Here is an 11,361-nt window from a genome sequence, read left to right as displayed (position 1 = left end):
CCCCCCCAAAATGGCGGCCGGGAGCTCTCCTCACAGCGGCCACGGGGGCGGGGCGTCTCCCTCCGGCCGCTGATTGGCTGGCCGCCTGCGTTGTCCCGCCCTTGCCGGCTACTGATTGGCTCCCGCCTGCGAGGTTCCCGCTCGTGGCGTGGATGTTGTTTATGGAGCAGGACGGGGAAAAAATCGTGGTTTTTTTTGCCTTTTTTGCCTTTTTTTGCTTTTTTTTTCTACCGCTCTGCGCGCGTTCTCGCAGCGCTGCACGCGGGCGAGCGCTTGGAGCTGCTGTCACCGCTCCTTTCCTCTGCTCTGCGCCGCCATGGAGGCAGCGGGACCCTCGGGACCACCTCGGGGCCACGACAGGGATCGGGGCCACGACAGGGATCAGGATCGCGACACGGGGATCGCGACAGGGACCGCCGACGCCCGGTGAGGTCGGGTTCGGGGGGAGCGTTACAGTTGGGGGGGGGGGCCCCACATTGTGAGTAGCTCTTTTAAGGGCTCTTGCGGGGGCGGGGCTTCTCCCGGATAAGCCCCGCCCAGCGCTTTATGGACAGGGAGATGCGCCACTCCCGGCGCATGTAGGGCGCGGATTTCCGGTTTACGGTGCGTGGATTTCCGGGTTTGTCTAAGTGAAGCATCCAGGCCTAGCACCTCGTGGGTAGGGGCCGGGATCGGGGTGCCGGGGCCGGGATCGGGGTGCCGGGGCGCCGGGATCGGGGTGCCGGGGCCGGGATCGGGGTGCCGGGGCGCCGGGATCGGGGTGCCGGGGCGCCGGGATCGGGGTGCCGGGGCGCCGGGATCGGGGCGCCGGGGCGCCGGGATCGGGGTGCCGGGGCCGGGATCGGGGTGCCGGGGCGCCGGGACCGGGGTGCCGGGGCCGGGATCGGGGCGCCGGGGTGCCGGGGCGCCGGGATCGGGGTGCCGGGGCCGGGATCGGGGCGCCGGGGCGCCGGGATCGGGGTGCCGGGATCGGGGCGCCGGGGCGCCGGGATCGGGGTGCCGGGGCCGGGACCGGGGTGCCGGGGCGCCGGGACCGGGGTGCCGGGGCCGGGATCGGGGCGCCGGGGTGCCGGGGCGCCGGGATCGGGGTGCCGGGGCCGGGATCGGGGACCGGGGCCGGGATCGGGGTGCCGGAGGCGGCCAAGCTCGGCCTCTCCTTTTCCCAGGCCGTGTTTCAGGCCCCTCCCAGCCTCCGGAACCTCCCTGTGTCACCTTATCGCCGCGGTGTTGCCTCCCCTTGTTATCTCCCCCGTTTCCTTTCCGACTCCGCGTTTCTGTCCCTCTCCGTTCCTATCAGGTCCTTTTTCCTCCGCAGACCCTGTTGCGGCCCCCCCCCAGGGTGCTGCGTTCCCGGCCGCAAGCTGCCCCCGGAGGACCCTTGGAGATTTTGGCCCCTGGGGGCCGCCGAGGGGGAGGCTCTTGAGATATGGCTGTGACGCTGAGCATGGATGAGAACAAGAACGAGGACAACGACTCTGTGTTGGAGAGTAAGTCCATATCGAGGCAGGCGTGGGTTTTGGGTAAGGATCCTTCCTTAAGGATCCCTCCCTGCTTGGAGGGCGACAGATCCGTGGGGAATCAGAGAGTCACCGAGGCCGGAAGAGACCTCCGAGGTAGAGATCAGTAGGCGAGATTACAGCCTCGGAGCTGCTGCAGCTGCAGCCCCAGCGCTCGATTGTGGGTTACAGGGGGATTTCAGGCGCTTGCTTCGCCACGGGTGGCCCGGGAGAGCAGCGTGACCGGGCTGCACCCAGCAGTTCTCGTAAGAGAGGCTGACAGGGAGGGGAAGTTGTCAGGGCCACGGCGACTGCGCCCACAAGGAGCATCAGGGCGCGAGGAGATTGAATGGAGGAGTATGGAGGGCGCTGCCAGCAACTTTGCTGACGACACCGTGAGAAAAATCTCAGTAATATTTTCAGACAGGATCTTCTCTGAAGCTATTTGATTCGTGATTGCAATGGTGGGCGTCCTGCAAGCAGGAGCTCACAGTAAAAGTTTATCATTACCTCATCTTCCCTATTACCTGACACCTCATTTATCCCGTTTATGTATTGGCTGAGAGTATAGGTTCACGCCCTACTCGACGCAAGTCTACGCCATAAATGTACCGTTTTATTAGACCCACCCTTATTTTATTTTTTTACCACCTTCTCTCGTGACTGGAGGGCCCGTGATTTTTGTTTTTTACCAGTTTCGTTCTGCTCATCCTGCTTTTCTCAGCTCTCCTCCTTGTTTTGCGGCAGCAGACCCTTCCCCTTACCTGTTTAACGCGCTCCCCGCTTCTATAGCACACAATCACGTTCGAGTGTGCAAGGTTAGCAGAACTTTCCACTTCAAAAACCACCTTCTATTGCAAAACTCAATTTTGTTTGTCACAAGGTTCAGCTGGGAGGAGTGGCTGACACACCGGAAGGCTGTGCTGCCACCCGGCGAGACCTCGGCAGGCCGGGGAGTTGGGTGGGGAGAAATTTAACGGAATTTAATGAAATGTAATGAGGGCAGGTGAAGAGTCCTGCATTGGGGCAAGAACAACCCCAGGCACCGGGATAAGCTGGGGACTGCTGGAGAGCAGGATAGGGGAAAGGGACCTGGGGGACAGTCAGAGGACCACGAGCCAGCGCTGTGCCCTTGTGGCCAAAAGGCCAACGACATCCCGGGGGTGGTTGGTAGGTCGAGAGAGGTTCTCCTCCCCCTCTACTCTGCCCTGGTGAGACCACATCTGGAATATTGCATCCGGTTCTAGCTTGGAGAAGAGCAGATGCTTAAAAACACGCGGAGGGCGAGGGTCAGGAGGAAGGAGCCAGGCTCGGTGACACCCAGTGACAGGACAAGGGGCAGCGGGTGCAAGCTGGACCGTAGGAGGTGCCACTTAAATACGAGACAAAACTTTCCTGGGGTGAGGGTGGCAGAGCGTGGAACGGGCTGCCCAGGGGGGTTGTGGAGCCTCCTTCTCTAGAGATACTCAAACCCTCCTCTGTGACGTGATTTCGGTGTTCCTGCTCCATCGGGGGGGATTGGACTGGATGATCTTTCAAGGTTCCTTCCACTCCCTCACGTTCTGTGGAGGTCCAACCCTACCCCCAACGGCACCCGCAGGGTGTGGGGGGAGGGCCTGGCCTCTCTCGGCCCCGCTGCCAGGGGTTCAGCACGGCGCTGGGACCCCTCACCCTCTCTTTTCGTTGCAGATCTTTTCCCTGTTAGGTGGAAGGACAGAAGACCCATGTCCTGGAAGCGATACCTGTTCTACGCCGCCATTATACTAGCGGCATTGCTTCTCATCGCAATTATCATCTGTGAGTATTCCCGGGTGGTTTTGTGGCTCTGCCCCGCGGCCCCAGCTGCGGGAGGGGATAAAAAAAGGGGGCTCGGTGCATGGAGGAGGAGCCCATACCCAACCCAGCTCCCCCAGGGGCTACCCCCTTCTTTGCTCCTCCAACCCCCTTGATTTGTTTTTCCTTAGGGCTCGCCCTATGTGCGTATTCCTGCCCCCATTTGTGGATCGGGTTCAACAGGAAATGTTTCTACTTCTCCGAAGTGGAAAAGAACTGGACGTCGAGTCGGGACGACTGCCGCGCGCGCGGCGCCAGCTTGGCCGTGATCCAGTCCAAGGAGGAGCTGGTGAGACTGGGGGTTTTCTCCTGGCCCCCTTTTTTTTTGGGGGGGTGGAGGCAGAGATCTGGGGGGTGACTTGCAACCCCGTTCCCCCTCCGCTTTCAGGACTTCGTGCTGCGCTACAAAGGTTTTCCTGACCACTGGATCGGGCTGAGCCGCCAAACCCCGAGCCAGGGCTGGGAATGGGACGACGGCACCAAATTCGACAGCTCCTTGTGAGTCCGTTGCGCCGTGCACGCGAGGGGGTTTTGGGGCGAGGAGGCGGGAAGCACGCAGGATGCTCACCCCGCTGCCTCCCCTGCAGGTTTCCCATCGGAGGAGGTGAGGACTTTGCTTTCCTGAACGACCGCAAAGTCACCAGCGCTCGCAGCAGCGGCGAGCGGCACTGGATCTGCACCAAGCCGCAGAGCAGGCAGCGCTGAGGCCAGCAGGCACGGCACCTCCGGGTCGTGCAGAGAATACCTCACATCTTGGTGCCTTGGTGGACGTTTTGAGAACCTGACACGGCAGGACAAGACCCAGGCTTCATTTCTCAGGCCGTTTTGACGTAGCTAACACGCTTTTGGAGCCTTTTCACGTTTTCTGCCTCCAACCAGCGAGTTTCCTTGCTTCTGCAAAACGCTTTTGTCACCTCAAACTCTTCTGCACTACATTTTTGCTCCGTCTTTATCAACGCCTAGCATTAATATTGATGATAGAGGCATGGCTGGATCAGGAAAAGCAGCGATGTAGTACGTCGTGTAACTGACAACAGGCAGCCCAATTCCTTTTTAGCTTTTAAAGCTCCTTTTCTCAAGGAATTTGCACTTTCTTAGCACAGGAGAAGGTGCTAACTTTTTATAACGGAGGAACATTTTAAAATACAGTGTTGTGCCAAAGAGGTATCAGTATTGTGCATAGGCAGAAGATATCGTGGGGTGGATGGGGTTATTTCGAACCACACGATCCTGGAAATGGTTTGGGCTGGAAGAAAGCTTCAAGATCGTCTTGTTCCAACCTCACTGCCCTGGGCTGAAGTCCCTGAGCTCCTACTTGGGGGGGAAGCAGCTGTAACCCATCGCCCCTGCTGGTGCTAGCCTGAGAAGTGTGAGTAGCGGGTGTGTTGCTTCGACAAGGAGCAACGTCTTGCTCTTACAGTTCCTCCTGTGCTCGAACAAACATTTCACGGGCTCCCAGGCTGGATTGCAGAGGCAGTCTGGAGTCGGATCCACGTGAATTTCAGATGGTGCACGTGGAAGAAAACGGTGCCTTCTGCTTGCTTTTCTGTTCCTCTGTATCTTTGCACTTTATGGGCAGCATTTTTGTGTCCTGTTTTTATTTATATTTTCACTTCATTTATAGTTTCCCAGTAAAGTATTTCTCAAAGCCTGGCTCTGAGTGTTATTATTTCCTCTTCCATTACCCTGAGATCCACTGCGAGGTGATGGTTTTACCCCCCTCCCTTCTTCCCCTCCATGAAAACTCTCTCCCTGTAAGCCCCCAGCTCCTGAAACCATTAAGGATTTCCTAAGAAACCCCAGGAAACCTCACTGCAGCTCACCCAAATCTTGCTTTGAGGACAGCACCTGTGGGAAACAGCAGCTAATCTTTGCCAAAAAAGTAAGAAATTCTCTGCTTTTGGATCCTGGAAGACCTCAAGGATGCTAAAGGGTGCTTCAGGATGGAAAAGGGTTTTGTGCAGGAACCCCTCCTTCTTTGTTGACGTAAACCAGACTTCCTGACGTTCAGGTTGTGAAGGCTGGAGAAAAGACTGCACCAGCAGGAAGTGGCAGCGCAGTGAAGCGGTTTCTGCTAGATTTCAGGCCGGTGAGTTGAATTTGTTAACCAAAAGTAGACTTTTATTGCACGGAATTGCCCTGCCTGTAACAAAGGGAGGAATAACAACAAACCTTGAATTTACGTGCTTGGCTGAAGGCAATGCGCCAAGTCCGTTGCGGCAAAATCCTCCCCGTTTGGGCTGCAAGAGCAAGTTAAAGCTAAATTAACGGTGTTTGAGGAAAAGAGACTTAATGACAACATCTGGAGCACGCGGGTAGCAGGAGGGGCAAGCAGGTTGTAGCTCTCAGTGTGCAAAATAATGAAAGAGAGAACAGAAAAACCCCAGATGAAGGCTGGCTCTGTTTTTGAGATGTAATTACAACGTTGTTACTCGTTACCGAACACGTTGCTCACCGCTTCTGACAGCACCTCATCTTGAGAGAATTCCTGCAAACAGCTCAAAGTGCGTTGAAAGCCCTCAAAATACGAGTCGGCGTCAAGCCAGACAAGGCTAAAAGGTCGTGTTTCTCACGTGGTGGTTGTAGGAGGAGGCTCCTCGGCAGGATTTGCTTTTCTGTCCCCAGTCCTGGAGGTGGCACTGGTGGACATGATTTGGAGGTGGCTGCTTGCTGGGAGGAGCCAGCAAGTCCTGAAGCTCCTGGAGTCCGTTTCTCATGCTGTTTTTTTCCCAAATACAACCAAAAATAAGAGTGCTGCTAAAAACCCTGCAATCCTCACCGTCACGCCTTCGCCGCCTGTCCCCAAGCTGAGGTGCTCCTCAAAAAACATCTTCCCAGGATGGAGTTAGCTCTGCAAATGTCCCGTGGTTCTCCTGCAGACCCTAAAAGCAAAAGACTCCCAAAGCAAAAGATTCCAGAAAACCCTCGGACGTCCATCCTCGCACCATTTCCACATGCTCATGAGGAACTGGAAAGCTTTTCCCAGCCGAGCAAGCTTGAAAACTGCTGATTTATCTTGCCAAAAATGAGGAAAAACTCAACTCCGGTGCCATTCGACCTTTTTTTCCCCCCCGTGCAGGGCTGCATGTCGAGGTCTCCTTAGGGTGAATCGTCTGCATGCACACGCGTGGTTTCACCGGCGGCATTGTGACTTCTTTGGTGCTCTGAAATTTCGTTTTGGTGCCGTTGTGAGTGAGTCATTGCCACGTGTGACTGTGCTGCCGTGAGAAATTATCAGCAGTTGGCCACTGTGGGGGTTGCAAAGTTAAGCAGTAACTTTAGTTCCTACTCAGCAGTTCCCGGCTGAATTCCCCTGAGTTTCCTTCGAAGTTTCTGAGCTTTTGTCTCATTTCCCCTGTTTGCTTTGGGTATTTAGGAGCTGATGCAAAGGTTTTGAGCTCGTCTCGTCTTGTTGCCTTTGCCTGGGCTCTGCAGCGCGGACTTGGTGCAAACCCAGTTCCTCTCCGTGTTGCACTGGGAGGAGCGGAGCCCGGTGTCACCCAGGTAGGCACAGAAGCCACCTCCTCCGATCTCAAACCTGAAGGATATAAGAAAATACCAGACTCAGACAGGAAAAGGGAGAGAAATCACATCGACGATCTCTCAGGAGAACAAAAAATCATCAAAACTAGGAATCCAACAGCGTTTTGGCCCTGCTTCCACCTCTCAACTCAAAGGGAAAAGCAAAGAACGGCTCTGGAAGCAACGTGGCCATCTCCAGGTCTCATCGCCCCACCGCTACCTCTGGAAGAGCTGGTCCCAAATCCCAGAAAAAAACACAAGTTTCAGGGCTGGAGAACCAGCAGCCAGCACCATAACGATGAAAACCCTGCAGACTCACAGGCGGGACGGACGCGAGTGGTTCACCCATTTCCATGGTTGCTCCTCCCCGTCCCGCGAAAGGCCAACCCAATGCTCTGAGATGCCTTTATATCTCATGGTGAAGCTCTGGAAAAGAACAAAGGCTTTGGGGCAGCTCTCAGGGTGTTGGGACGTGCCCAGCGAGTCATCTGTAGAAACCTCCCTCCAACCAAGAATCTACGTGTTCTGAGTTGCCTGCGCTCCTTTGGTGCTTGAATTACTCAGCCTGTTACCGAAACCCATAATCTTTAAGGCAGAGACCTACTTAATTATCTAGATTTTGTTCTTTTTTTTTTTTTTTTCTTTTTCTGTTTTTCCCCTTTTTGCTACAGGTCTTGCACTGGTTGGCTTTGGTGAGAAGCTTGAGGAGAAGACCCGTAAAACAACCATTTTCCCCATCTCCTCACCCCAGGGCTAGGAAGAAGATGCTCAAAGAGCAGTCAAAGAAACCGAAAGGTGGCAAAAGCCTTGGTCGCTTTTCTGGGGGTTTCCATACCAAGTCTTCCACGCTGTCAAACATGGCCAAGGAAGCACCGAGAGCTGAGCAGTTGTCCTGGCTGGACGTCCAGTTCCTCTCAGCCTCCGAAAAATAGTAGCATTTTCCTCGATACCCGATCCAGTCGAACGGACAACGAGGACAGGGCTGGGGGCGAGGTTGAAAAGCGTGCACTGTCATCGATAGAGCAGAGGGGGACAAGAAATGTGGGGGCCGTGCCTTCAAAGCAGAAAACAGGCCACCAAGGACGTGGGTTTTAGGAGGATTTCCAAAAGGTCCTATGCCTAAACGTGCCCTAAGGTTTCTCTATCCATCGTTAATGCCAAAGCAGCGAGGGGCAAAGGAGAGAGAAGGCGTTTCTCTTGTTCCCGCAGCCTTCTTGGCTTGGTGGGACTTGTGCCAACGTCTCTTGCTGCTTGGCCAACCAGCAGCCCCTTCTTTGCCAAAGAAACCCTTTTGGGTAAAGTCTGATGATCTGTTTTTTAACGAATGATGCCACAGAGGAGATGGGTTTGGCTTTCTGGGTTTCTGCGCTCGTTGAAATGTCCCTCACCTGGAGGGGACACCTCCTGGCCTCGATTTTGTCTTCGTCAGGAGCACGGAGGTGGACTTGGCACAAGTGCAGTGACCCAAAGCGTCTTGGGGAGGGCACAGAGACGTCGTCTCCGTGATGAGCACCTCAACACTCACCTGCAAAAGCGATGGCGGTGACGAGCAGAACCAGGAACACCACTGCCGTGGTGACCTGGCAGGCAACGCGTGCCCCCGGCTTCATCTCCAGGCTGGAACCTGCAGGAGAAGAGACCTTCAACACCTTCTGGGAGCATCAAGGGCAACAGCACACTCCAGGCCCAGGGAATTGACCCCTAAGATGTGTTTTTTTGCCTCCTTTTGCTCAAGGAGGAAGAGGAAGGGTCAGTCCCTTCCCTACCTTGGGTGTACTCACTATCATTTGGGGTGAGAAACAGCACAGAGTTTTGAATTCTTCCCCATGAAGAATAAAATTATGGGGGTTTCCTTCTTGGATACTCTTCCTTAGGAGGGGAACATTGTCTTTTCCCCAGCTCTAGCTGCAAACCTCTGCTCTGAAATGCCTGCACCGTACCCACAAGCAATTTCGTCTGAATTTCTGGGTTCTGCTTCGTCATTACAGCTCAGGGGACTTCTTTCACAACCCGAACCGAGATGCTTTGGGTCTCGCGAATGACTTGAGTCATGCTCAGCCCATCGCTGGGTCTTCTGATAGAGAACACGCTCTTATCTTAACCTCTGCTCAAAGAAACTTCTGTTTCCTAGGGGGTTTGCCTTTGTTTCCTCCCCCTTGCTTATCGTCACATGAACCACATCTCATGCGACAAGCCCTCCTTCCCTCTCTTCTTTTCCCTTCCCCGTGCACCAAAATAGAAATCATTTTAGACAATAATTCTGACACCAAATGTACCAATAGAAAAACCATGGCTCCAAGTCAATTGGGCCAACTGGAAAGACCCCAAATCCCCTTTCCCTCCTGCTTTGGTCTACCAAGAGGATGGTGGAAATGGGAGGGGGTCAGGTGAACCAAAATAAGGCAGCGTTGAAGAAAGGAAGGCAGAGGTTCGTTAATATGTTAATTTACCTAATTCCATGCTCTTTTTTTTGGTCTTTTCACCCTTCTTCTCTACCAACATCTCTTTATTCTTTAGTTGAGAACCAGGGGGTGAAGACAAAAGAAACACTGACTCACAGAGGATTCATAACTAAAACCTTCCAAAATGTGACCGTTTAGCAAAATTCCACCTGGTGCTCACTGAGCTACAGAAAAATTCCCCTCGAGGGAAGTGCTACAAAAACCCAAGACTCAGTTTTTCTTCCCACCCCCTCAGCCTTACATCAGCTCGTTTTTGTTCTCAGATTAGAGAAGGCAGAAGAAAGCCTTCCTGGGGCCAGTGCTCTGCAGTTACCTCCCCGCTTGCTTCTTTCCGTGCCCAAAAAGCCGGGATATTCCCTCGTTTCCTTCATTCCGGGGGACGCAGGTGGGGTCGCGATGGGGCACCTGCAAAACCAGAAGATTTCGCCCATCAGAAGCTATGACCCACCCAAAGACGTGTTTTTTGGGGGGCTCTCTCCATCTGATTCTCAAATCATGGTCGTCCTCGAGGTCCATCCAAGCTCAAGCCAAACTCATTGCAACAAGTCAAAGAAAAAGGGGATTTCCTCTCCCTCCGATGTTAATTTTACACCGCCTTTACACCTCAGCCTTGCCGGGGATGGGTGAAGGCTTTGCGAAAGAAAGAATTTTGTTCCAATTTGTGGGGGGAATTAAGCACCCCCCCCCCCCCCAAATCACAATTCTCCCCCTGTAATTAGAGTTTTCCTCTCGCAATTAGAGCTTTCCCCATCCAATTTCCCCTTCCCAGCAATTAATTCCCCCCTGCAATTAATTTTTCCCCTGCAATTAACTTCCCTCCCCCTTCAAATCAATTCCCCTCTTTGCAATTAATTTTTCCACTTGTAATTATTTCCCCTCCCCTGCGATTGATTCTCCCCCACTTGATTTCCCCCCCTTGCAGTCGGTTTCCCCTCCTTTACAACTGATTTTTTTCACTACAATTCATTTTTTTTTCACCCTGAAATTCAATTTTTCCCCTTGCTGGGGAAAATGATTTACAGGAAGAAAAAAAAAAAAAAGAGAGAGAGAATTGCAACTCATTTATTTTCCCCTTGCAATTAATTCTCCCCCCCCACTTCCAAGCCTGACCCCCCCACCCCCAGTACCTGTGTCCTGCTGGTTGGATTGCTGGGCGCTCTCCTACTGTTTGAAATGCGAAGCCTTGTGCCAAATAAACCTTTTTTTTCTTTTTTTCTGGGGGATTTTCCAGAGGATCCAGCTGGGGAAGGGGCCGTGCAGCTGGTGGGGAGATGCCCACAAGCCCCATTTGAGGAGGAAGCAGCTGCTCCTCTGCCCCCCCCCCCAGCTCTGCTCTCGCCACCTCCACTCCGTGGGGGTTACTATAAATATATAAGTATTTATTTTTATACATAGCGTATATTTATATAGTATTTTAATCATAGAATTAATATATATACTTAATTTATACAATTTAATATATATATACTGTTTTATATATACGTAGTAATTTATACATACGTAGTAATTTTTATATACGTAGTAATTTTATATACGTAGTAATTTATATGTAATAATTTATATATACGTAGTAATTTATATATATGTAGCAATTTATATACACGTAATAATTTATATATATGTAGTATTTTTCTTTCTCTATATGTAGTATTTCTCCCTATATAATATGTAGTATTCTATTTAGTATTTATATATGTACACATAGCTTTCATATCATAGAATCAGAGATATATACACATAGTATTTGTATAGAGATATAAATAATGTTTATATAGAGATATATGCACAGAGTGTTTATATAGAGGTATACACATAATATTTATAGATTTATACACGTAGTATTTATATAGAGACATACATAGAATTTTTCTCTCTATATATGTAATAGCTATACACTATTTTAATCAGAGAATTAATATATGTATTAAATTCATAGAATTGAATGTATATAGGTAGTGTTTATGTATGTTTATGTAGTATTCTTTTTCTATATGTAGTATTTTTCTATATATACATGTAATATTTCTATATATACGTGTAATATTTCT

General features: G+C 52.0%; 2 protein-coding genes across 4 annotated transcripts; one reads left to right on the top strand and one right to left on the bottom strand.

Annotated features, from left to right (window-relative positions):
* The first annotated feature begins 1,295 nt into the window (after positions 1-1,295).
* LOC118175186 (C-type lectin domain family 2 member D-like) lies at positions 1,296-4,983 on the top strand. The gene is made up of 5 exons (XM_035341160.1): positions 1,296-1,487; positions 3,186-3,293; positions 3,461-3,618; positions 3,718-3,827; positions 3,917-4,983. Exons 1-5 carry the CDS (start codon positions 1,427-1,429, stop codon positions 4,032-4,034), a joined length of 555 nt encoding a protein of 184 aa, XP_035197051.1. The 5' UTR covers positions 1,296-1,426; the 3' UTR covers positions 4,035-4,983.
* Positions 4,984-6,642: 1,659 nt separating this feature from the next.
* On the bottom strand, positions 6,643-10,445 carry LOC118175183 (C-type lectin domain family 2 member D-like). Of its 3 annotated transcripts, XM_035341155.1 has the most exons (6): positions 10,441-10,445; positions 9,627-9,718; positions 8,377-8,475; positions 7,687-7,859; positions 7,171-7,277; positions 6,643-6,867 (listed from the first exon to the last, which is right to left on the bottom strand). In XM_035341155.1, the coding sequence occupies exons 2-6, from the start codon at positions 9,682-9,684 to the stop codon at positions 6,702-6,704; spliced, it is 603 nt and encodes a 200-aa protein (XP_035197046.1). In that variant the 5' UTR covers positions 9,685-9,718; positions 10,441-10,445; the 3' UTR covers positions 6,643-6,701. The 3 variants fall into 3 exon arrangements, with proteins under 3 accessions (XP_035197046.1, XP_035197045.1, XP_035197047.1); XM_035341154.1 differs by lacking the exon at positions 10,441-10,445 and having other exon boundaries at positions 9,627-9,749; XM_035341156.1 differs by lacking the exons at positions 6,643-6,867; positions 7,171-7,277; positions 10,441-10,445 and adding an exon at positions 7,288-7,564 and having other exon boundaries at positions 7,598-7,859; positions 9,627-9,749.
* Positions 10,446-11,361: the final 916 nt, after the last annotated feature.

This window comes from Oxyura jamaicensis, chromosome 16, assembly GCF_011077185.1.
Source record: "Oxyura jamaicensis isolate SHBP4307 breed ruddy duck chromosome 16, BPBGC_Ojam_1.0, whole genome shotgun sequence".
Lineage (NCBI taxonomy): Eukaryota > Metazoa > Chordata > Aves > Anseriformes > Anatidae > Oxyura > Oxyura jamaicensis.
This window is presented reverse-complemented; position numbering and strand designations above follow the sequence as displayed.

Coding starts and splice junctions, on each gene's coding strand:
- LOC118175186 (XM_035341160.1), top strand. CDS start 1,427: ATGGCTGTGACGCTGAGCATGGATGAGAACAAGAACGAGGACAACGAC. Junction 1,488..3,185: donor CAACGACTCTGTGTTGGAGA/GTAAGTCCATAT, acceptor TTTTCGTTGCAG/ATCTTTTCCCTGTTAGGTGG. Junction 3,828..3,916: donor ACCAAATTCGACAGCTCCTT/GTGAGTCCGTTG, acceptor CCTCCCCTGCAG/GTTTCCCATCGGAGGAGGTG.
- LOC118175183 (XM_035341154.1), bottom strand. CDS start 9,744: ATGGGCGAAATCTTCTGGTTTTGCAGGTGCCCCATCGCGACCCCACCT. Junction 7,278..7,686: donor TTGACAGCGTGGAAGACTTG/GTATGGAAACCC, acceptor GTTCTTTTCCAG/AGCTTCACCATGAGATATAA. Junction 6,868..7,170: donor CACTCGCGTCCGTCCCGCCT/GTGAGTCTGCAG, acceptor TATATCCTTCAG/GTTTGAGATCGGAGGAGGTG.